The sequence below is a fragment of the Gymnodraco acuticeps genome, unplaced genomic scaffold (assembly GCF_902827175.1).
Source record: "Gymnodraco acuticeps unplaced genomic scaffold, fGymAcu1.1, whole genome shotgun sequence".
Classification (NCBI taxonomy): domain Eukaryota; kingdom Metazoa; phylum Chordata; class Actinopteri; order Perciformes; family Bathydraconidae; genus Gymnodraco; species Gymnodraco acuticeps.
In genome coordinates, this window is record NW_022990955.1 from 186,091 (window position 1) to 211,277 (window position 25,187).

Here is a 25,187-nt window from a genome sequence, read left to right on the forward strand (position 1 = left end):
AGGCGATGGATCACACATGGCTTCAGAATGTGTCTCACTAGTGATTGGATCTCACTTCCCAGCTATATTGTGTCTTTGTCTTTTGCCTTCGTGCCAAGGGGCCTACTTTTCTCCGTAAAACGGCTGTATGTGTAATATGATTGGATTTTTAAATAGATTAAATGATCCTTAAATATAAGATTATTGTCAACCAATGTTTCTACCTTACTGCCACCAACACAGCGCACAGAGCTCCAGATAGCAGGGATGAGAGCAGATGGCTAAGTGTCAAATCTATGGAGAGTACCAGGACATCAACAATGACACTCACCAAAAATGATAATGGCACCAAAAACACAAGTTTCTCTATCTATGGTGTCTGTGGGATGAGAAATCATTTCAAAATACAATTCTTACTTGTGTTGAAAAGCAGCCTTGGACAAAACCAACGACTAGGTGCTTAGTTCTTATGCCTACAGAGGACGTCATGTGAGTAGGTGCTTTGTCCATGGAGCCACGGACGCATTTGCATACACATTGCTAAAATAATGTGGCCATATGAGACACAGACCAGCTCCAAATGTGGTCTGACTTCTTAATATTTTTGTTGTTGGACTTGGAGGCACAGTACAGAGAGAGACAGTCCATTCATCAACCAGACAATAAACACAGAAGCAGCTCATTCAGCGGCAACACATCGCAGAGGGAACTCATTTCATTGCTCAAAACAAGTCATTTGTTATCAGAGTCGACCTCAATACTTATTCTTCCAAGAATTCTACCAATGATGTGAGATGATTGTACTTTTCAAAAATGTCTTTATCCTGATTGTTAGACTAGAATCAAAACATTTGTCAATTCATGAAGAAGAAGATTATTAAAATGATCAATCATTTCAAATTTGATTTGAGGGATTACATTATTGACAATAGTACCCACAAATAAGTGAACCACTTCTGTTTGTAAAACTCTGGCAGCTAATTCAATTTGCAGGCTGCTTTTTGAGTTGAGTTTGCTGGTGGAGGACGGAAAATGCATGTTTATTAAGGAAAGTGTTACCTTGAGTGTTTCTGGTTTGTCAGGTCTCATCATTGAGAAGTCATTGGTTACTCTTAACACAACCTGGACTTTTAGAAAAATTGAGAGCTGCTGGTTTTCTCCAGCTGCCGCTCATGTCTCTACTTAGTCTGACTGCTCACTAATTCACAGGTGGCCGGATCAGATTTGGGTGATTAGGCGGTCTAATCATGTGTTGATATTCATAATCTGTGGTCACACAGGTGTGCACATTTTCTCTACAATACCCCTCACAGCAGCAGCAGGCTGATGACATAGGAGTTCATTTACATACACTATGTACTGTTACTCTTTATATGGCTTTGTATCATAGCAGACATGAGTAGAAAAAGCACTGATGTAATTAGGAGCATTAATAATGAATCCGTTCTATACAAGTTCAATGACCTTCAATCTTACTTTTTTCATAACTGTGCTTTCAGTTTAAAATACATTTTAAAAACCAAAAAATGTATTCAGAGCCAAACGCTGTTACTAAAATAATAATAAAACTGTGCAGATATCCATAAATTGCCACTGAACTACCCAAACGTGCTGATTTTATGATAGCGCGGGTCAGAAGGAGCGATGCGACAGGACAGACAGTACAAATATGAAAAAACAAACAAGAAACTCTCCCCCTACACACATTAAAGGGCCTATGTCATGCTTTTCCGGTTATCACCCGTCCCCTTGTGTGTTATGAAGGTTTGTCTGCATGTAAACGGTCTGCAGAGTCAAAAACCCTCAAAGTACCCTGTAGCGAGTAAAACTCTAACAGTCTATGCTGCCCCAAAATGCCTTGTTGGAGATTTCTCATTTTCATTGTTTACTTCCTGGGTACTGTGACGTGTGAATACCCAGAGGCCACACCCTCTGCCAGCATTTCATGAAACAAAGCTTCACAAACCTTTCAGCGATTCATGCCGGATATGTACAGCGTAGGGCACTGAAGAACGATGCTGTTCCTACTTTGTTTGGACCAGCGGGAGATTCGGGTAAACAACCTGTAGGTATTCATTGTTGTCTGTGTATTTATGATGTTTAAAACAAACAAGGTATCTACCACGACTGTTTAAATGGGTAAACGTTTTTCGGACTGCTAAATTGGGATTGCGGAGAAATGCTCTCCGCCGACCCATGCTCACAGCGTTATAAACCTTTTTCTTACTCAATATCAAGCCACACTTATTGTTTTTACTTCGGCTGTGAGTGTTTGTGTGCTCAGGATGGGTTTCGCTTGTTCTCGCTGTATCGCCGACCTGGAAACCTGTCCGCTCCTCGCAGCAGCAATGAGCTCGCAACGTCCCGACCAATCAGAGCACACTGGGCTCACAGGGAGTGGGGGGGTGGGGGGGGGGGCTGGAGCTCCAACACGCCGTTTAGGACAGAGAGTGAATACACATACTTTACAGAGATGCTGTATGGGAAACCAATGTGAGTTTGGAAAATTGGACAGTCTAAATCTATTCTAGTAGACCTCAACAATGGAAATATGATCAGTAGAAATGGCCATGACATGGGCCCTTTAAGATGGCGTTCTAATTTTAAAAAGTAAAGGATGATAGGCTGAATATTTTGTTTTAATCATTGCACTCTTTCATATTGAATACATGTCAGCAACAATGAGAATTATTGTTAGATAGGCTTCTGGAGATTTCACAATTTGTAAGGTCAATTAAGCAGCCTGACCTAAGATCACAGGTCAAAGTAAAACAGCGCTTTAGGACTAACAATGCACCAAACATAAAAGTGTGGTTACACAGAGCTTCTAAAACACAGTAGCTGTCCAAATACGCATTCAGGGATTTTTATGTTTTTCAATTATTCAGAAATGGACTATGCTCCTGTTCATATTTGTCTGGTTTCTCTGATCCTCAACACTATGTCTGACATCAAAAGATGTGGCACAGAGGGAATGATGGGAAACCCATTTGAAATGAGTGGTCACACACCTAAAGCCAACATGCTGCTCAGACGATATGTGAGCATAATTCTACCTTCACTATCTCAGTTTGTTTTGCCTCAGATGAATCATGATCCTGTTAACCCCTTACACACACTTTGATAAATCAGCATCAACACATAATAAACATAGACCACCTCCACTATCTCCAGTCATTGAATAGACATGTGACTTTGAGTAAGACTCAAAATTAGACTGCATGTAGAAGGGTCTGAAAGGACACTTTTCTCCATACTTTTTAATCAGACTGTTTCCCAACCACAACCCTGCCCAGAAGGTCACTGTTATCTCATGAGACAAATAGTTACTGTTTTAATAATTTAGCAGATATACGCTAATTGAATCTTGCCGAATTATAGAGATTTGATACTCAAGTAAAGGCTACAAAATACTAGAAGTGTGTTTTCGGTTAGGCTAGAAAAAAAAAAAAGTGTTTTAAATAAGTGCAAATGAGATATATTATGGGAGTTACAGTCGGACTCCGAGCTCTTAAAGCTGTTGAAGTGCCAGCTGACGTTGAGCGCTAAAAGGTTTTGAAGTATCTGTTGAACTGGAGCTGTTGTAATCAGTGTAAGGGAAATTAGTGAAAGTGTCCGTTGGTATTTTAGCAGTGACAGCAGTTAAAATGTCAATTGAAGAGTAAAAAATGTTTAAGTGTATGTCTAGAAGCTAATACAGTTGAAATGACAGTTGAAGTGTAACAGTTAAAAGTACTTGAAGTGCAGTCATTACAGCTGTTAAAAAATCCACTGAATATCCAGTCGTATAGTTGAAGTGTTGAATGTATTTTATATACTCTTCATACATCTGTAGTCTGACTCTTAGAAAATGAAAAGACAACTTTTTAAAAAGAGATGAATCTCCAGAAGACCACATTTGTCAAACTCTCAGCCTGCGCACTCTCCCCAAACAAAGCAGTGAGTGTATCATTTAGCGTGTTTAAGCCGTTGTTAATCTCAGAGGGCCGTCTGTGACTGGCTGCTCTCATTAATTATGCCTGGTGGCTGCTGTTAATATGCCAGGCTGCCTTTCAGGTGGAATAGGGGAGTGATGAGAGGGAGGAGAAGGTCAGGGGGAGGCAGGCGGAGGCAGGAGGGACCAAGGTGGAAATTGAAACTCTGCAAGTCTAATTAAGACTGGTGTTAATTTCTTTTCACCATCACTGCGGCCGAAAGGAGCCATTCACCATGGCAACGGAGAACACCGAGGGGGAGGTGAGCCTGGTTTGGTCTGAAAAAACACTGCGAGTGAATGTGTTTCAAAAAATACCAGCACTGTTACAAATTCACTGTATGTGGCTCCAGATACATTCGTTGTTCTTCCAGCAGCGCTCCACTACAAATGAAGCCGTCCTTATCAGTCATATTTCATCATATTTCAAATCTTTGACCCAAATTCAATTTACCAGCAGCAAAATGTTCCAGTTCGTCCCTCTCACAGCTGGAGTCCTTTGCCAATTAGCAGCTGTTTTTATCTTTGTTCAAAGAAAGAACTCCTTTCTTAAGAACAAAAAGAACGATTCATTTCAAAATGTATTTTGAAATTATCATGTGCAGTTTCATAAATAACCAGCAACAAATTATAATAAGGCACATTTTCTTTAAATTAAACTTGATTCCCCAACAGAAAAGTATGGCAAATACTCACTTAAATGTGAAGGTGTTGAATTAAATTAAAGCTGTATTAACTTTAACAACTCTTGACAGCTTTGACAGAGTGTTTACACTCAATGTTTCTGTTATAGGATCCTTTCAAATCTGTATTAGTTGATAATGTATCCTTTAACCTTTAATGTTCATGCCAGTTTATCACATATAAATACATTTCACTCCACCCATCTAATAAATGCAAAACTACGACACAAAGCTTTGACAAAGGAACGTGAAAAGGTGAAATGTGTATTTATATGGAAATGTCAACCTTTTCACTTTTTAATTAGTTCAGGGTACACAAAGTGTCACTGTATATTGTGTTGAGCACGTAGGAGCTCAGAAGGCATGGCAACCATCTAAATTCAGCCTCACCAATTAAGACATTGAGCATGATCTGTACAAGTGATCAAGTTCTGTTTTCTTCTCATCCAACCAATTAAAAGAGAAAACGTATTCTCTTTTGACAAACCTTTTTGCGACGGTTCGAGAAAGACAGAAAGGTTTGTATGGAGGTGTCAGAGGCTGATGTCTAAACTTTAATGTCACAGTACAGTGGATGTGTGTGTCACATTCAACGTTAACTTTGATTGAAAGAGGAGGCGATGAAAATGAGAGACAGCACCCGCTCATTATCAGACATCGCTCGCTTGTCTTTGGTGTACCTGTGGTATTTAACTCTATTATAAACCCTTGATGTGATAGGGGAGTGATTTTATAGATTTTCTTTCGTGCATACAAAGAGGAATAGTTACTGTACATTTTTATATGGCAATTATAGTAATACGTTTCAAAAACAAGACCATCAACATCAACAGTGGTATATGATTTTGATTTGAAAAAATCACTTCAAACATGTTCATCCTAATCAGTAAAGACAAAGAAATCAGGATGATAACAGGAGAAATATAATCTTATATTACTATCAGGCAAACTGATGCAATGGTCTTCAACAATCATTATTATTTTTAGCTAAAACAATGTTTTTTTAGCATTACAGACATTTTTTTTATTTAAAATCAAATCAAAGTTATCTTAAATAGACGCATCTGGTCCAAAATATTTCAAAATATTTAATTAAACCCCTAAAATATCATTATTATAGTCTTGGTAGCTAAATGACACCCGCAACACCCTTAGCTGATTTTCTTGCATTCTGCAAGTTGTTTTCTGCTGGTCTCTTTACTTGGAGCTGTCTAATAAAGGCACATGTGCCAAACATATTTACAATTGTAATACATTCATGTAGGTGAGCAGTCGGCCTTGCTCATCTCAAAAGGCCTTAATGGACATGAGGGTTATTGGTACAGAAATAAGAAGATATAATATATTTTTATTTATGTATGAACTGGGTGAGCAGATTTAAAAGAATGAATGGGTGTCAATTATAAATACTTTATCCTGCATGTAATGTCAACTGAAGGATACAATTACCGGAGACATCTGCATTTCCCTTTATACCCAACTACTGTTAGAAATGTCCTATTATTTCGAGGTTCGACCCTTTATTGGAGTCTCCAGCTTCATCTTATCCCTATCTAACAACCACCCCACAGACACACACTTTCTATGGACGCTCAGTAACATAATTACACCACCAAACAACAACATACAGCTGCTCAGCAAGAGGTTTAGCTGTGTGCGTGCACACACACACACACACTCGTACACACACTCGTTCACCCCTTCTGTCTTTGAGCAGCCTCATACACACTCAAACAGAGGGGGGTTTGCTTCCATTGTGCTCCAAGACATCTGACACTTGCACTGATCCACGAAACAAAGACAACGGCTAGGTGTGTGTGTGTGTGTGTGTGTGTGTGTGTGTGTGTGTGTGTGTGTGTGTGTGTGTGTGTGTGTGTGTGTGTGTGTGTGTGTCTGATTCTGTACGAGTTGCTGTAGCCCCACACACACACACACACACTCAGAAGTGCAAACAAATCAACAGCAGTCACTTTGCAGGAAGTCACTGCAGCTGACACAAAGAGGGAATCATCATCTCCGAACACTAAATGTCCTGAGGCTAACAAGTTTCTAGCTACTGTAGTAAATTGTCCCTACAGCCGGCTTACGTTTTAAATGTTTCAGTACAACCCGGGAAATAAAGTCTAGTAGATACAAGAGGAACGTGCAGAAATGGACTGGACATAATTAAAAGTCAATCAAAAGTCAAAGAAATACAGCTGTAAAAAGCTTAAGTTTAATAACAGTCATAACAAATCTGTCCATTTTTGGGTGAATTACCTGGAAGTGAACGACGCCTAGAATGAAAGTACATTACAAAATTCAGCCGCCCCCTTGTTGGGTTTATAGTCATTCAGGGTTGTAACGATTATTTATATTATCGATGAATCAGATGAATCAATAAATCGTCCATCCCAGTTTTTTCTATATCCAAGTTGATGTCTTCAAACGTCTTGTTTTGTCAGTCCAATCCACAATCATATTCACTTTTGTAAAGATAACAACAGAGAAAAGCAGGATATATCAATGTTTTAAAAAGGCAAGAAATTGCATTTACTGCCATTTCATGAACTAAAATATACTTTCACGATTAAATGATTATCAAAAATAATGGTTGATTGGTCTTATTGTGGAAGCTCGATATTTAGAATATTAATCACAATTGAAAAATTCTTTCCATAATGGATAATCTGCTGCTTATTTTTGTTATTAGAAAGATTCATCAATTCCTCTACAAAATGTCAGCAAAATTCCCTGAAGCCTAGTTTGCTTGTTTAATCAGACCAACACTCCAAACATAAAACAAATAATATGGTATTTTAGCTTTTAAATGGACTTAATTACAAAGACAATTAGTCACGGTACCTATTTCCATCTTGCATTTAAGACACATCTTTGAAAGAGCAATGCTGAAATGATGTCTACAGTTGGGGGAAATTGATTTAGCTTGTCTTCATGCTGTCTCCTGAAATCTCATTTCTCTTATGAGGAGACATGTTGAATAAGTTTAATGTCAGATTAAGAAATCAGCAAAGAGGAGAAACTTCAACAGTGCAGTTTTTTTTCTAAATCCTATGTTGAGAGACTCACACCCAGGTCACAGGGAGGTTGACAAGCATTACCCACAAGGCACTGGTGTTTAAAGCTATTCTGGGGCGCTATTCTGGCAAAGCCTGCGGAGTAGTCTAGGCAACTTTAAGTTCCTTGAAGTCGTCACAGAGTTGATTTTGGTGTCTCTTTTGTTTCCCAGCACTGTGCCCGCTGCTTCACCCAGAGCTCGGCCCTGTCATAACCTCTGGCACAGATGAACAGTTGCTTACTCACACATACGGACTATGGCGTACGATAGGGTCAAAGGAAGGGTAGGACACACACACGGACCAGAGTCATACCAATTCCTGTCAATTTAGGGTTTTTATAATGACAGAATAAGGGGCTCTTTGAGATAGCCGAGATCTCCGAGGCCTGATAGAAGGGGCCATTCCAATTAAGCTGTCCCTCCTTCAGCAGACACACACAGACTGTCAGACCCCCATCTGCACAGGACAGCACTCTCATAGAGTCCCTCCTCCTCCTTTCACGGTTCTACATTGGGACAAATTGTCTCTGCTAATAGAGGACAGAGGACACACACACACACACACACACACACACACACACACACACACACACACACACACACACACACACACACACACACACACACACACACACACACACACACACACACACACACACACACACACACACACACACACACACACACACACACACACACACACACACACACACACACACACACACACACACACACACACACACACACACAACACACACACACACACACACACACACACACACACACACACACACACACACACACACACACACACACACACAACCACACACACACACACACACACACACACAGAGGTCTCATTCATCCATCTGTTTACCTAAACATACCATTTTCCCATCCCACTACGGTGCTGATAAGAGCGCAGACAAGCCTGGTTAATCGGAGTCAATTCCAAGTCAAGACAGCTCTGTGTATCTGATTTATACTGAATGTGACAGCCGCCCTCATCGGAGGATATCACAGTTTAAATTTCAGCCATTTGGGCATTGTTCTCATGCGGCAAAACTAATCATGGAGGCAGAAGGGGAATACATTAAGCACCAGTTTGTGGTACAAGCGAGTACAGTAGTGAGGGAATGAGTAACATCAAAACAAACAATATTATTTACAGCAATTGCATATTGTATAGAAATTATTACTCAGCTCCTCGCTGTAGATAATGGCACCTGCCTCTGCCCTATATGACATTAAATGTGAAGGCATTGAATGCATATTTGATATATGTTTACAATGTCTTGTTTTAAATCTAGTCAGCTTGGGACAGTTTTAACAACCACCGCATGGAATTCACTTTTTTCTGTCCGCAAATAACTAGCACTGATACAGGAAAAATGACGTCCCTATTCATATTTATGTCTAGAAAGCTTCAATTGTATGCGTTGTATTTACAGGTGGGAAACAACTGTATTTGAGAACATCAGACATATTTCAATTATTAAAAAAATCAGAAATGTGAGCGGTTACTCAAAGGTCTGGAACTGAGCTAGGTGGATTTGTCCTGTCCACTTGTTATATCAGAGTATAAGCAGTGTTTTTTCACTAGAAGAACTGTCTGTTAGGTGTCTTGATGTTCACACACACACACACACTAAACACAGTTATACACCAGTGATCCATGGAGCCACATAAACAACTCGTTGTACATAGGGCTCTGCTTCAAACTGGCCAACCCTCCTCTCTCTACAGTTCTGGTTGTGGACAGTGAAGGGAAGGGGAAGCAGTCATCACATGTACTTGACACCACTGTCTAGATAGCAACTATTATTAGTCCCAACTAACCACTCAGTGCTTCCTTCTTTAGCTGAAGCTTCAGACGCTGTTAGCACGAGAGAAACTGATGCCTTCACTTTCCAGTGCATCATACAAATAGGTGACCCAGAGATGGTACGAGTCAACATTTATTTAAATTGTATGTGAAATATATTTTAATTAATGCTACATGTATTTAAGAACGGAGAACTATGGTTGCCTTGAGGTAACGTAAAAAAGTGAAAGCTAGAGCCAACCTTATGTTTGTCCATTCCGAGCGGATTATTCTAAGGTAAATAAAAAAGTCAGTTTCAGCTTATTATGCTCCAATGAAAACATACTTATGGTTTCATAGATCCTACATATAACATATGGCTCTAACATTTAACATGCCGGCAGTCTTCAACATACTAAACGTACAAAGAAATAGCTGAAGTCATAACGTGTTTAATCTGCTTTGCACATTTGTATTTTGTGGGACATAAAAACGAGCTAAATGTATAGACAGAACTTTTTCCAGCAACATTTTCTCACAGATAATCCACAGAAAGCCAAAACCATAATAGGTCATGATTATAAAGACATGGATAGTCTCAAGAAGACACACACCACATATATACACGTTTCTGATGGTGTATGTGTTACAATATTTTACATTAAAAGGGCTGTACATGTTGCTTCTGGCCAGATTCTCTTCCGAGTCTTAAACCAAAACCCCCACAGGCAAAATGGGCGGTTTCACTACTAATTATGCTAATTAAAAAGTGCCCTCCTGAATTAACTGAAGGGTAGCTCCCCACCAGCAGCCATTTTAGTGAACTTGTGTTACATACCCTCATTTTTAATAACTTGCCATATTTACTTGGTGGTAGTGAACTGAAGAGGATGATGAAATGTAGCACACGACCCTGGCTGAATTTGAAAAAAACTAAAAACACAACAGCACCTTGAGGCAGCCGAACACACAGCATCATGTTAGACTCCATAACGCTTCGGTCCTTTTCTGAAACAGTGTGTTACCTCTCTTAATTTCATGGCGTGTTCAAATAGTCATGTTTATAGTTAACTGTTAACATAGCATGAATTCAAAGTACTGTTGCTATGGATACCTGGCAGTTTAATATACCTTGTGGTCTGATTTAGAAATCTAATTCAAATGTGGAGGAGAAATGGTTGAGATGTCTCATTATAAAACTGTAACAGGTACCTGAAGGCCAATAAAAAACAAGAATTTAGATGTATTCGTGGGTTTTTAAAGCACCCAGTTCCCTCGGTCACTGAAGTAAAAATCCACTTCGCCATTTCTCGATGCCAACTAGATACCACAAAACATACAGAGAAAACAATGCATCCCCATTCAGCACAACAGCACTCTATAAAGGTTGGAATACTGTTGCACCAGCAGCAGATATCTGACAGAAAGCAGAGAGGAAATCCAGCAGTAGGGCCGGTCAACTTGTGTGCTTTAGGTATAAGCAGAATCAAATTTAAATGTTATTTCCTCTTGAATGTTAACGCATCAACGCCACGTCATTAGTCCCGATCCCCCGGGTACCCACAGTACCTGCAGCGCTGTTAAAAACAAGCGTTGTAACATTTTCACAGTTTTGTCATCAAATTGGTACAGAACTATGGGTTCTCCGGACCAAAACAATTTATAAGAAAGGAAAACACTCGTGGTAACTTTCAGAATCAAATAATCAGCCAGTATTTTTCAAACCTAAATACTTAGATTGTCAATAAATTGTCAAAAAAAGCATAAAATCCAAATCCTAAATTCCTAAAACTCACAATGCATTTCAGTTCAAAACTCAAATCAATTAAATTGTACTATTTCCTTAGACAATAATTTGCCGATATGTTTGTAAGAATGTTCAGAATACTTAACTGGTAAAAGCACATTTTAAATGGCTGAAGCAGGAATAAGCACTGTGTAACTGCTTCTACAAAATAAACTAAATCCCATGGATAATACATATTTGTATCTCTTGGTACAGAACACAATCTAATCCTCCAAACATAAGATGCATCTTTGGCACACTTTCACATCTATGATGCATACTAGTTCTTGAGCTTATCATTTTCAAAAGGTCGGGGCTGCTGTGTATAGACATTAATTCAGTACTTAACATGAAACTGGAAATAAAGCCAAAACGATAAAGCTGCAGCGCAAATCCATTCAAAAGGCCAATATATGGGTTAAGAGCGTGTGTATAACAGACAGGGAGTAATGAATGCAAACAAAGGGGAGGAATCAGTGTCAGTTCTTTGTCACTTTACCTGATTAATATTCTTCATCAGTCTTCTGATATGCCTCCTGTGTCTGTTCTGATTTCTTCCAAGCTGTCATGAGTGTCACCTGTGTGTTTTACATGTGTTAAGAGCTGGCTCCAAAGTAAATCTCAAGTCCCTCAGGTAGAGTAATGATACTGTTGTGTCCTCAACCTTTTTGTCTCCAATTTAAACATCCCTACATTGTTTTATACCTCAGCCGAGTGATATCTCTTTGTCTCCCACACACATGCTGTTTGTGTACCAGTGTGTAAACAGTGTCTGATCAGCTGTTGCTGTAGTCAGGTCATACCCCTCTCAGCAGGGCGCAGACAGAAAGAAAGCAGGATGCTGATTTGAGCCATAAACACAGCATTAGGACCCCGTGTAGTTCAACAGTTTGGCATGTATTTCTCACATTGCTCAACAGGTAGGAGATGAGAGGACTTGAGCTTCAATCTGCACAACGGATTGCTCTTGAAACCAACATGCTGACAGTTTTGAAACACAAAATGACACTTTCCTGCTGTCGCTACCATTTACCGTCATCTGATGTTTACTTCCTGTATTGCTAAAGACATAATGCCTTGACTGTTGTGTTTTGCATGTACAGGGAAAGCTGATGAGTATGACAAGTTGCTCATTGTGTAACTGTGCAGATACACTGGTCATACGGGACTCTCAAGAAATGACTAGTGATAGTATTTATTCGTCTTATTGCTAAGCCCAAAACCAACATCTAATGTGTACTAACAAGTGCTGTCTGTGTATCGAAACCTCATTAATATTCTTCCTCTGTACCATAGAGCTCCATTGTTTGATTTTTTTTAAGTAGAAACTGATCATACAATAACGACTCATTATCAAATGATAACCAGGCATTGACATTTTGAATTTCTCTGGATTTTCAAGACTAACCACATCCATTGTTATTGAGGTGGCAGCAAAGACAAATGTTTCAAACTAAATGTGACTAAAACAATCTGCACTGCTAGATACCACTAGAGGGGAAGTGAGAAAATATGTTTGTTTTTTGTATCTGGGGGATCCTTACAATAGCCTAATTTAAAAGAGGACTAGCTTAAACATCCATGCTCTGGAGATTTCTTTACAACATCGGTACAGTTTTGTTTAGGAGCAGAACACAGACGCATACTCAGTTTAAGTTCAGGAGAAAACTCACGGGATTTCTTTCTTTCTGCAGTCTCAACAGCCCAATCCTCAGATACTGAACAGACTCAACAAAACTGCTGCTGCCAAGGATGAGAAACACACACATACAGACACACACACACTCAGAGGGATTAACAGAAGATAAACTGTGCAAGAGGATTCCCAGTCCCGGCTGCGATGCTCCTGATATTAATCTGAATATGAAATGATATGGGACAGGGTGAAATTAGCCAAGTGGTAACCATGCCAACCAGCACCTCAAACACTTCTCATCTCCACAGCAATCCTGCATCACATCGACCGACCTACCTACCTACGTGTGTGCGTGTGTGTGTGTGTGTGTGTGTGTGTGTGTGTGTGTGTGTGTGTGTGACCAACCCCTGATTCCAGTCTGCAGATATAAAACTAAATCATTTTGACCCAGCTCTCCACAGACTCACTATCTGTTTGAAAATACAGACAGACTGAATCACTTCTATATATAAATAGCGTTTTGCAATTTCAGAAATAAGAACATTTTCTTTCCTTTCATTCATATATTTGTGTGTCATCCCACTCAAACTGCTCTCCACTGTCAACAAGTGCTCTCTGCTTTTGAAAACACCAACAATGCGTAGGCCACAAGAGAAAAATAAAGAGTAAAGCAATAAATGCGCTCCTGCAACACCTTTTTTTCAATAGCTACATACAATTACCAACTTATGGCTGGAAATAGAGAGGATTCTGCTTAGAATCACAGCAAAAGTCATGATGTTAGAACAGACAAAAACACATTTTCATTAAAAAAGACAAATATACAGTAGATGAAATGGTTGATGATGAGAGTCATGGGCAGCAAAGACTGTCATTGAAATTGAAAGATGCAACAATGTATTTGTTTATTAATATTTCCATGTGTAAAATGTCAGAATACGATGACAAATTCATCACAAATTGGCTTGTTTTCTGAAACAACCAATCCAGAACATAAGAAACCTAAAAGATATAAAAGTAAGTACATTCTCACATTCGAGGGATTGAAACAGTGAATATTTGGATTTGTTGCACTCATCAATGAATGCATCAACCAATTATTTAAGCACTAACCAGATCATGTTGATAATCAGCCCAACAATTGTAATGTGTCCTTTTCATAAGATTTTGACTGTAACAATCATTCATAATTTGCTTATGATTACGAGTAGGTGTTTTTAAAGGCGGCATCATTTGTGCACATCCTTAACAAATATATTTGAATGATAAACCACAAAATGTTCACATTGTTTTGCTGCAGTGAATAACTTACTGATTGTAAATCATAATGATGAAGTCTATATCAACTTCATGAAACATTTAGCAGCAAGAAAACTGCACCTTTGTGCAGACACAACAAACGTCATTATTGAAGAAGGCAAAGAAGCTAACTATCACACCTAACATCACATCTGGTTGAAGTTAGCTAATTTAAGAAAAACAGGTTCATTTGTAAAATACCTGTGTCCAAATATGTGACTTTACCCTGTGTGGTCACAAACAGCATACCTAGATTCCTAATACGCAGCCACTCTTAATTTAATGGGGAAGCATTCAACCTTTAAATTAAATTAAAGCAAGAAAGGTGAGTATTAAGTAGCTCAAAATGGGTCACTTGGGGAACTCTGGGGTCAAATGTCAATACTAGAGTGAAAAGAGGGCAGATGAGACAGATAATCATGATATCATCCCTTTTAGTGATGGGCAAGATTGACAGATAATTCATCAACTTCAATCGGGACACCCAGCAGTGCTAAACCAAACTCTACTACAGACACATAAGCTGCAAGCTTTTTTGAAGACTTCTGTCTTTACAATTTTCCTTTTCATAACAGAATAAATAAGTTTAGTGATGTGTAGATATTTATAGAATGAGGGGTTGAAGCCTGTTAAATGCCAATAGTTGTTTCCCTTCCTTGGTTTCATCTCATTAAAATTAACATATGCTGGCAGTCACAAAACGACTGACAAATGTATATTTTTAACAGATTGATTACCAGATGAAATGTGCATTGTTAGTACAACGTTGTCTGTAGCTTAACCAGTATATTGTCTGTCAGTCAACTGGGACAGGCTCATAACAAAAAAAATGTGGGTTTTAAAATAAAAAGTAGGCTAGCAGTGCAAAACCACTAACAGGCTCAGCTCTGTATTGGAACAGGTGTCTGCTGTAGCCATGGCAATGAGCCAGGAAAAGTTATGTTGTTCGTGCGAAAACACACACACACTAGAGACCTTTTTTCTCTAGGCAAATAAGGGTAGCCTCTTCTGGATGGACACGCACGCAACGTGGAACAGGACACACACACACATCACTCAGAGTGAAAGAGGAAGATGCACTAACCGTCGCCTTGATGGGCACGTACAGCACCGGTCTGTCCGATGACCCGTTCTTCTCGTCCCGCAGCGTCCCGACCTGGAAGCCCTTGGACTTGACCCAGAATTTAAATTTGGCGTTGATGTGGTTGTTGCCTTTCTCGTGCAGGAACACCCCATTGCTGTTCTCCTCGTCCCCCTGGACCAGAGTCTGGAGGATTTTGTTGTATTTACGCCGGGTCACGGTCTTGGTCTTGCCGGTGTCACCGTACGTCCGCAGGCACCAGTCCTGAAATGCACCGAACATCTCCGCCCCTCCGCCCGCAGCCTCGGCACCGGGAACCCCGCTGCTGGGACTCCGGCTCCTCGGCTGGTTCTGGTGGTTGGTGGTGGTGGTGCTGCTGCTGCTGCTGGTGGAGGTAGTCACCGTGTCCGCCACACTGTTGGCTTTCCTCGTTGTCATGATAAAACGAGGTGCACTTTGTTTTAACAAAATAGTCCGATAAAAGGCCCACTTTGTTTTTCCGGTAAAAATATCTCAGGGTTCGGTTTGGCTAGCGAACGTCGCCGAAACCACAGTACCAACGGTGCCTTTTCACCAGGGGGCAAAATCAGTACAAACCTTCCAATTATGGTGAAACAAATTCAACAAAATCTTCAAATCTTCCCTTTAGCTCGACTAGTTAAACCCTTTAAATTGTCTCTTTTCCTCAAAAAATACGAACACGCTGCAAAGTCCCATCCGTTTTTTTTATAAATTAACGTCTCAAAATTAGCCGTTTGGATATCCTGCTCAGTTGTTATACGCACCAACGGATAGCTGCGAAGAGACGGAAACAAGAAAAAGAATAAGCGCTCACTGGGGATGCCAAAAACGGCCGAATTAAAGTCCAAACCCGGCCCCTGTTCGGATGCAATTTCTGCAGGAACAATATGACACGAGAAGGGACCGGGAGGCAGGCAGGGAGGGGGCACGGAGCGGCAGGACGGGCGGTGCAGAGTGGAGCCCTCTTCAGACACACCTGTTAGAAGCGTGGGTCGCTCGGCCTGTCCCGTGGGGGACGTCAGTCACCGCCTCCCCTCTTCAACCACCTCCTCTTCCTCCTCTTGAGAGCAACGCAGATGCACGCTTAGCTATCTTTTTATTTTACCAAGATAATTCCGACATTAAAATCTAGGTTTCTTCTGGGTTCCATGTCGGGTCTCCATCACCGTTGGACCAAAGCGCAGGGTTTAAAAAAAAGAAATGACACGTCCTCAAATTAGCGGATTGATTTGCCTATTAACAGCACTATTTCTCGACAATTAATCCCAATATCCCTCCGGCGCCTTTTGTCACCTTCCTCTCTCTTCCTCCTGATGGGAGTCGACCGGACACCTGTTTGAATTCGGGGTTTCTTACGTCTCCCTTGCACCCTTAAAGCGGAACGCTACGCCTCATTTCCTCCTTGCTCAAATACACGATAAGGAGATGGTGATAATGACACAGGCTACTATATGTCCGTCCCAGCAGCAGCTGTAGTCCTAAATGCACACAAATACACTGCTGCGACAAACAACCACCCAGCCCGTTAGCCCGGGACACGCACGCTGCAGCTCGAGCTCAAAAAGCAGGAAGTGTCCAAAAAGGACGGTCCCGTAGCTGTCAAAAGGGGGTGTAACACAGACATGTGCAAAACAGAAAATTACCACAAAAAATGAGTTAAACTCAGTCAAGTCAAAATCTAAATTGAACGTTAATAGTTCAGATGAGTGTTCATTATCATGCATGATTTCTACTTTTTCAATTATATATAGTATATAATATCTGATTAGTTTCTTTGTTTCACCTTAGATATTTGGTTGATAAAACATTTATTTATTTATTTAGATGACCTTAATCTGGTGCAATACTAATGACAACAACAACAAATTACATATGAAAACAAAAACAAAAGTTGTATGTTTATTATCCATTAGACTGTTTTGACAGTATTTTTCACACTATAACATCTCTCACTCTACATTCCACATGTTTAGTTAATTGTTTGATGTATTTATTTGTGTCTCTTTGTTGTACTTCTCCACATTTGTATAGATGTAGTTTCTCCCCAAAATCTACAGAAAAAACCATCCAAACCCTCTGCAGCATGATTTTAGTATTGATTAATGATTGATTACGTTTTAGGGAAAGGTTTTGACCTTAACATGCCTCAAAGTAGCATGAGTTCATTTTAAGAACCTGACTTCTAATTTGTCTCCTGCTCAACCCCGAGTTATACGTACATGTTCCCCCTTGGTTAGTTGCAAATCATTTGAATTGAAAGACAACAACTCCAAATGTTATTCTCTAAGATCCAGACTGAGGAAAACATGTTCTGCTGCTCATGGTTTAAACAACAAGAACTGAGGGCTTTTCTTTTTTTGATGTCCAATATTTCTAGTTTCTTATAACCCCTGCAACACATACTAGAATAAAGCAGCAGTTGAAATCACCTATTTTTTGTGGATTATTCCCAGTGTCTAATTCTAATCTATCTGACAGTCAGGTGAGGGTAAACCTCGCATTATCAGTAAGAGAGACAAAAAGCATTTTGTGGAGCAGGGTTTTGATTTTGATTGGGGAAAAATCGATCTGTGTGCTGATGTAGAAACTGCATGGTCTTATTTTTATCTTGGTTTTATGGAAATTATAGATAGACATGCACCCCTGCGTACATTTAGAGTGAAGGGACGAGACAATCCTTGGTTTTCTGCTGAATTATCTAGTCTCCTTCATGAGAGAAACAAGGCCTGGGCAAAGGCTAGGAAATCAGGCTCAGAGGTAGAATGGCTACGCTTTAGGCAGCTAAGAAATAGCTTCACATCGCAAATCAAAAGTGCTAAGTCTAAGTATTATCTATCAGTTACCACAAAGAACCTGAATAATCCTGGAAAATTTTGGAAAGCCATAAAATCGATATCCACCGGTGATATCCGTAATGAGCTACCTCCGTGCATTACCACAGCATCTGGCACTATATCGGACAGGGCCACTATGTTAAATTGTTTTAATGAGCATTTTGTGTCCTGCGGTTCTATGTTTGATTCTGTCACTAACTCTGCTTCTGTGAACACTACAGTATGTGACTCTGAAAAACATGTTTTGGAAAACTCTTTTAGTTTTACTCCTTTTACTGTTGATGTTGTTCGTGAAGCTTTAACCAAGTTAGATCCTAAGAAACCGGCTGGCGTAGAGCCTTTCTTTTTAAAGATAGCGGCAGATTTTATTGCTCCACCTCTCACTACTCTTTTTAACCTCTCCCTCAACTCAAACACAATTCCAAAATTGTGGAAGTCAGCGTATGTCCTGCCTCTACTAAAAGGTGGGGAGGCCACCTTATTAAATAACTATAGGCCCATCTTTAAATTATCAGTTCTGGCTAAGATTCTTGAACGCCTAGTGAGTGAACAGGTAAAGGTGTTTTTATGTACAAATAACATCCTGTCTAAACATCAGTCAGGCTTCAGAAAGCAACATAGCACCATCACTGCGACAATGAAAGTGGTGAATGATGTGGCGAGTTTTTTAGATAATAAGCAGAGTTGTGCAGCTCTATTTATTGACCTATCCAAAGCGTTTGATACCGTCGATCATCGCATCTTAAAGTAGAGGCTACTCAGTATTGGCATATCCAGCCATGCAGTGGGTTGGTTTGTGAACTACCTCTCTGAAAGGTCCCAATGTGTTCACTTTGATGGGCTGTCTTCTGAGTGGTTAAACATTACTAATGGTGTTCCTCAAGGTTCTGTTTTAGGTCCACTTTTATTCTCCATCTACATCAATAGTTTAGGTGAAAATGTCGATGGAGCAACCTTACATTTTTATGCGGACGATACCGTGATGTACTGTGCAGGTCCCTCCATTAAGGAGGCTGTTGTTGAATTGCAAGCAGTTTTTAACATTATTCAGACTCAGCTCTCTGAACTAAAGCTTCTTTTAAATGTTGATAAAACCAAGGTAATGCTCTTTTCAAAAGCTAAAAAGACACCAGAGCCTGTTTTAGATATTGTAACTACGCAAGGAATAAAACTTGAAGTGGTTACCTGTTACAAATACCTTGGTATCTGGCTTGATGATTGTCTCACTTTTAAACGTCATGTAAATAACCTGCTTAAAAAGCTGAGGGTTAGGCTAGGTTTCTTTTACAGAAACAAGTCCTGTTTCTCGCTTGAGGCCAGGAAAAGGCTAGTCACTGTGACCTTTTTACCTGTGCTGGACTATGGTGATCTGATCTATATGAATGCACCTGCCAATTGCCTGGTCAAGTTAGATGCTGCGTATCACAGCACACTGACATTTGTGACAAACTGTAAAGCATTAACCCATCACTGTACCCTGTATGCAAGGGCTGGTTTGCCTTCGCTAACTGTACGGAGGCTCAGTCACTGGTACATTTTTATATACAAAGCCATGTTAGGGAAACTTCCATCTTATATCTGCTCCCTGATCTCACGGCGAATTGTAAGTGGCTACTGCCTGAGATCGCATGCTGTAGTTTTATTAAATGTGCCAACTGCTAGGACTGTCTTAGGGAAGACAGCTTTTAGATGCGCAGCTCCTCTGTCTTGGAATAGTCTGCAATTGAAATGGAAACTGAACAATCTGGTGCCACTAAATGTTTTTAAAGCTCGGTTGGATGCTACTCAATCGGAAGCTGTTGATACCTGTTTATGTGGATAGTTATGTAAATTGTAATCCCTGTAATGATGCTGTAAGATGTCCTTTTTGTTGTTCTGTTTATGTTTTTATGTTTCATGTGGAACCTACTTGAGCAGGTCTCCCTTGAAAAAGAGATCAATGATCTCAATGGGATACACCTGGGTAAATAAAGGTTTGAAATGAAATGAAATGAAAGGTGTAACTTTGAAATCACTGGAGCAAGCAGAGATACAAACGGGCTAGTTACATCAAAATAAGGAAGCTGGTAGTAAACAAGTCTTCCAAAAACAGAGCATCCCCTACCATCCTGAAAGAGGAACAGCACTCAGTTGAACAGTTCACATCATGTTCCTCTGGTTCATTTAGCTTGATACTTATTTATAGAAGTGTATTCTCTTCTGAACTCAGAGTAAATCCTGAAAAGCCTTGGGAGATGAATGGGAGTTCAAGAACAATCTACTATTTGTAACTGTTTAAATTAATGTTGTTAAATTCTTGCTCCGGCGTCTTCAGTAACGCTGTCAGTTATGAGTAAGATGATCTAACTGTGAATGCAGGTGAATCAGACCCCAACAAGAGACTCAAAACTCTCCAGATATTACACCTGGAGACATTCTGGCAGGCACAGAGAAAGGGTGGACCTATAATTGTTGTCACAAATTAAATTGTAAAAAGGAACTCTTCAAGTGTACACTCTCCTGAAATAAGCATTCTGGGGCATAAACCGTCATTTTGATTTAAAAACTTGATGGATTTATACAAAGGACGTCATGATGGAGTTTGTTTCATTTCCGAATTCTTATGAAAAGAGGAATTTCAAAGGCTCGAGGCATTCAACAGATTCCTCTCTGTCTTCTGTACCGAGAGATGGAGCCTCTCCTGTCTTATCGGCACGCTTCATGTCTCATGCAATAAAACTATTACATTCTCATAATGAGTCATCTGATGATGAGCCAGGTTATGTGTTATACTGTCATTGCAAGAACACTGTGTTAAGTGCATCTAAATGTATGTGTGTGTGTGTCAGTTCTACATGTTGGAGAGAAAATCCCTCGGGAGGGAACTTCAGGATTTTAACCTTTGCCGACCATTGACATGCACAAAAACCTATATAACACACTACAAGAAAGGGAAAACCCATTGTAGGTCTCCTTTCAACACAGCATAACTGTAAATTGTGAATATGACATTTAACCAGAGGCATGACGCAGTGTGTGAAAAAGAGATCAAGCAGACAAAAACAAAGCCATATATTTCATACTACTACTTCTGCCACATGGAGGCCACCCAGAGTAAAGCGAGCTCCCTGACAAACAGCGCAGGGTATCAGCACCATAACAACACACAGTGACAAGCAGCTGAAACAGTCTGTTCCGTGTGTCTCCTCTTATCAGAGTGAGCGTTTAGCTGCTGAGAGATTCTCATCGTTGCTCCATCAGCAGCTCTGAACTGCAGCAACAGTTCAAAGAAAGAGACTCTGCAGATGTTGTAAAGGTAATAGAACCACATGGGAACAATGCTGATTTAAATAATAATGTCCAGGTTACTTGTCTTACTCTAGATCCTCTACAAATTGTAATCTCAGGATTCTCCATGACAAGCTTTCACAAATTGAGACAAGCAGTAATAAATAATTATTGGGAACTACAGATGAAAATGTATCTTTCTAGTTTAGCCTGGCATCATTTTAGAAAACTTCTCGGAGGTCGAGTTAAGAATTCAAAGTAAAGAGTCAGAATAAAGAAAAATAAATAGATTTTTCAAAACTAAATGTATAAAAAGGTGTGTATAATCAAACTGCTTTATTGTCTATCTGAGTTAGTGGCGGCAGAGAAATATAAACATGTGAATATGGTATATATAAATGTATGTGTGTGTGTTTGTGTGTATGCATGCCTTTAAGCAGGATTGTGGCTCTTTGTTTGTAGCTAGTACTGTCTTTTATGGGAGTGTTTATATGTACGCATTAACAAAGGTGGGTTGCTGTGTATGAGGGTTGATATAGTGGCTCCTCTGAGAACATGGTGTCAACACACACACACACACACACACACACACACACCACACACACACACACACACACACACACACACGCACTAGAACACAACAGTCCCTGGTCTCTAGAGAAGAGCTATAGAGGGACCAAGAGAACAACCACAGAGCTGTCATGGTTAAAACATGGGGTGCATGAACACCTGTATAATATAATACATCGAACACAAGCTGCCTCAAGAAAGACTGCAGAGATGAATACACATCTGACCGTCTCAAGAAAATCTCGAACTGAAGTTTCATCTTAACACAAGATCAAATAAGAAGGACTGACAGTTTGCTTTTTTGGGGCTCCGGTCCCAATCTTAGTGGAACTGTGTCTCTAGAGAATCCCGTCATTTAGAGTTCAGCCTCTATCATCCTTTGCCAGGTGTTCCGATGTTGGCTTGGTTCCCATTTTAGAGAAGCAAAACAGCCTATAACTTAATCCTCAAAACAAAGAAGAGTTTTTTTACACAAACTAATCTCTGTTGGGAACTTTGTGTTAATTGTCTGTCACATTTAAAACTTAAATTGTACTATAAATGGACCCAAAGCTGAGCTTGGTAATTTCTGCCCAGCGAACGTTATGATTTAGAGAAAGTTAAACTTTAGCAATAACTCTTTTTATAGTAAAATATGGTATACGTTTGAATATAAAGTAGTTTGATACCCATCACGGATTTTAAACTAATTTTAAAAAAGCTGGAGAAGTCATCTGTGGGACACACTGCTATATCTGACTACTGTATATGGATTTCAATGACTACTTTTTTACGATGTATTTTAGTGTTGCCTCTGTGTTTAGTGTCCCGTCTGTCTGTAACTTTGTGTGGTAGTGTTACCACTGAACAGGTCTCTCTTGAAAATGAGACCTTGATTCTCAATGAGATTTTACACCTGTATAAATAAAGGCTAAACATTTTTTTTAAAAAGCGTTTCCAGGTTAAAGCTGTGAAAAAGGCCTATTTCTTAAAAATATGTTAATCTAAATCTTATCTTGTTTACATTTTGTCCTGAAATACACACATGAGGATAAACTAGATATAGACAGATATTTTCTAAGATCATACAGAGAGACAAAATAAACTGAAAAGCAACTGAAGTTGAGTTCGTTATGTTTGTGTCTGTGTGTCTTATCTGAAAGCCCCTGCTTTTCCCCGTAGGAATAGGACGATGGAGAGAAAAAAATAGAAACTCGTCGAAAGGATGAAAATAACCTTCCACCATGGGAAGTGAAAGTGTGTTTCAAAACACTCGAGTTTCTCCTCCCGCTCCCCCTTTTTTCTCTCTGTGCCGTTGTTCGGAAGGCCAACGTTTACCCATGGAGGTCGGCTGGTAGGAAACCAACTGTTGTTTGAGAGGAATAACAGTGACTACACTATTTGATAAGTTATTACATTATGAAAAAAATAAGGAGTTTGGAGATATATATATTTAAGAATGAAAAAATACATTGTCAGCAAATTGTCCCATTATAAAAAATATTGCAACTGTATATGGTTTTTATGATACATGTCTCCAAAAGACTATTTTATTCAACATACGGAACCTGTTCTCAACATTTAAGGGTAGCAGATAAGCTGGACCTAGTGTGCATCCTTTTTATATATGCATGTCATTATGGTGCAATAGACTATTGAAGAAAAAGTGTATTATACAGTGTATTTAAAGCTATTTATTTTTGGCAGCGCATGCCGCTACAGTCACACTGGCTAAAAGACTGTACATTTTAAATTCAAATATATACGAAAACATACATAGTGTGAATAACATATTTACAATAAGCAAAGCAGTGTTAATTCAAACTCCGTATTCTGCAATATAGGACATCAAAAGTCTCATATACGATATACGGTATATTTATATATATAATGTGTGGAGTTTACTGCATGTGCAATAACAAGTTTGTAAAGTTGGTAAATCTCCAGGAGGTCCTGATGAAGCTTCACTAACAAACTCTGCTCTTGTCTCCTCTAAAATCTGATGTAGATTTTCTTTGGATTCTTCTCAGGTTGGGAATGTGTCCTTCCAGTTTTAACTTCTCTTTCTCCTTTTTCTTTTCAGCCGTGTCCGAGCCCGTCCAGGGTCGGGCCTCTTGGATTTCCTTCTCTGTGAAACTGTCCTCTTCTCCTTTTTCTTCCTCTTTTTCTTCTACTGTTTGACACACACACAACCTTTACGTGTTGAAATCTCCACTGTCAGTTTGCGGAGGCCCTGCACAGGGAACCGTCCCAAACCAGGATCAAGCTGAAAAGCAGTTTGGAAACCTCATGACTTCTACTGTCGATGAGCTGCAGAGATCAAGATGTCTGTTTCCAGTTTTAATGTTCATGTAATGTTTTTTTGTTTTTTTTTTAATAACACAGAGAATTCAATTTGATACCAATAAAACTACCATAGCTGCCAAAGTATGACGTTGACAGATATTATGCCCTACAATTATTTATCATGATTGTCAGTCATTCCCAGCCATATTATATAAAAAATCCTAATGATGTAATTTATTGATTTTGAGCAACTGTATCCAGATAAGCGGTATAAAGCAGATGGATAAATATAAGAACAAATCACTTCAAGCTTTGCTACAGTATGCTGAAAAAGGTTTTTAGCATACAGAAATATTCACTAATTGTAAGTCGCATTGGATAAAACCGTCAGCTTAATGAAATGTAATGTTATGTAATATGATTATTAGTGAATCAATATTCATTATTTGTTTTGGCAGGATAGCCAATAACCTTAATTTTTTCCTCCAACAATTGCTTTTACTTTTAGAGTTTAAGCCTTTCCTTTGATGTGTAGACATTCTTTTTTCTTTATTTCTTGTGTTTTGGGGGTTAAGATGGTTAAGCCTCACACTTCAAAATCGTATTGACCTTTGCTTGTATGTTATCTGGTCTTTGGTACAGTCAGAGACAGTTGTGTTGCCCTCTGCTCTCAAAGAGACATGGCAGAAGTCTGAGGTGAGCAGAGTCTCTCAGCCCTAATCCATTTACTGCTGCATCCTTTGAAAGAAAAACTCCTCATTCTGACCCAGTAATGGCAAAACAACACCCCCATCCACACGAAGACACACATACACACTCACATACAGGCCTCAAGACCCACACACACACACAGTGCCATACAGCCTGCATGCCTAAATGAACATTTACCATGCACACAACTGCATATGTGCTCCCTCTCATTCACATAATC

The 25,187-nt window shown here is 39.5% G+C and overlaps 1 protein-coding gene across 2 annotated transcripts in view; it reads right to left on the reverse strand.

The window, feature by feature from the left end:
* LOC117558752 (nucleolar protein 4-like) overlaps nucleotides 1–16,860 on the reverse strand; it is a 153,870-nt gene extending 137,010 nt beyond the window's left edge. For both annotated transcript variants that reach the window (XM_034235136.1, XM_034235135.1), the window contains exon 1: nucleotides 15,303–16,860. In XM_034235136.1, the coding sequence (XP_034091027.1) occupies nucleotides 15,303–15,737 (435 nt within the window). In that variant the 5' untranslated portion in view covers nucleotides 15,738–16,860. The remainder of the gene's footprint in view (nucleotides 1–15,302) is intronic.
* Between the last annotated feature and the right edge of the window lie 8,327 nt (nucleotides 16,861–25,187).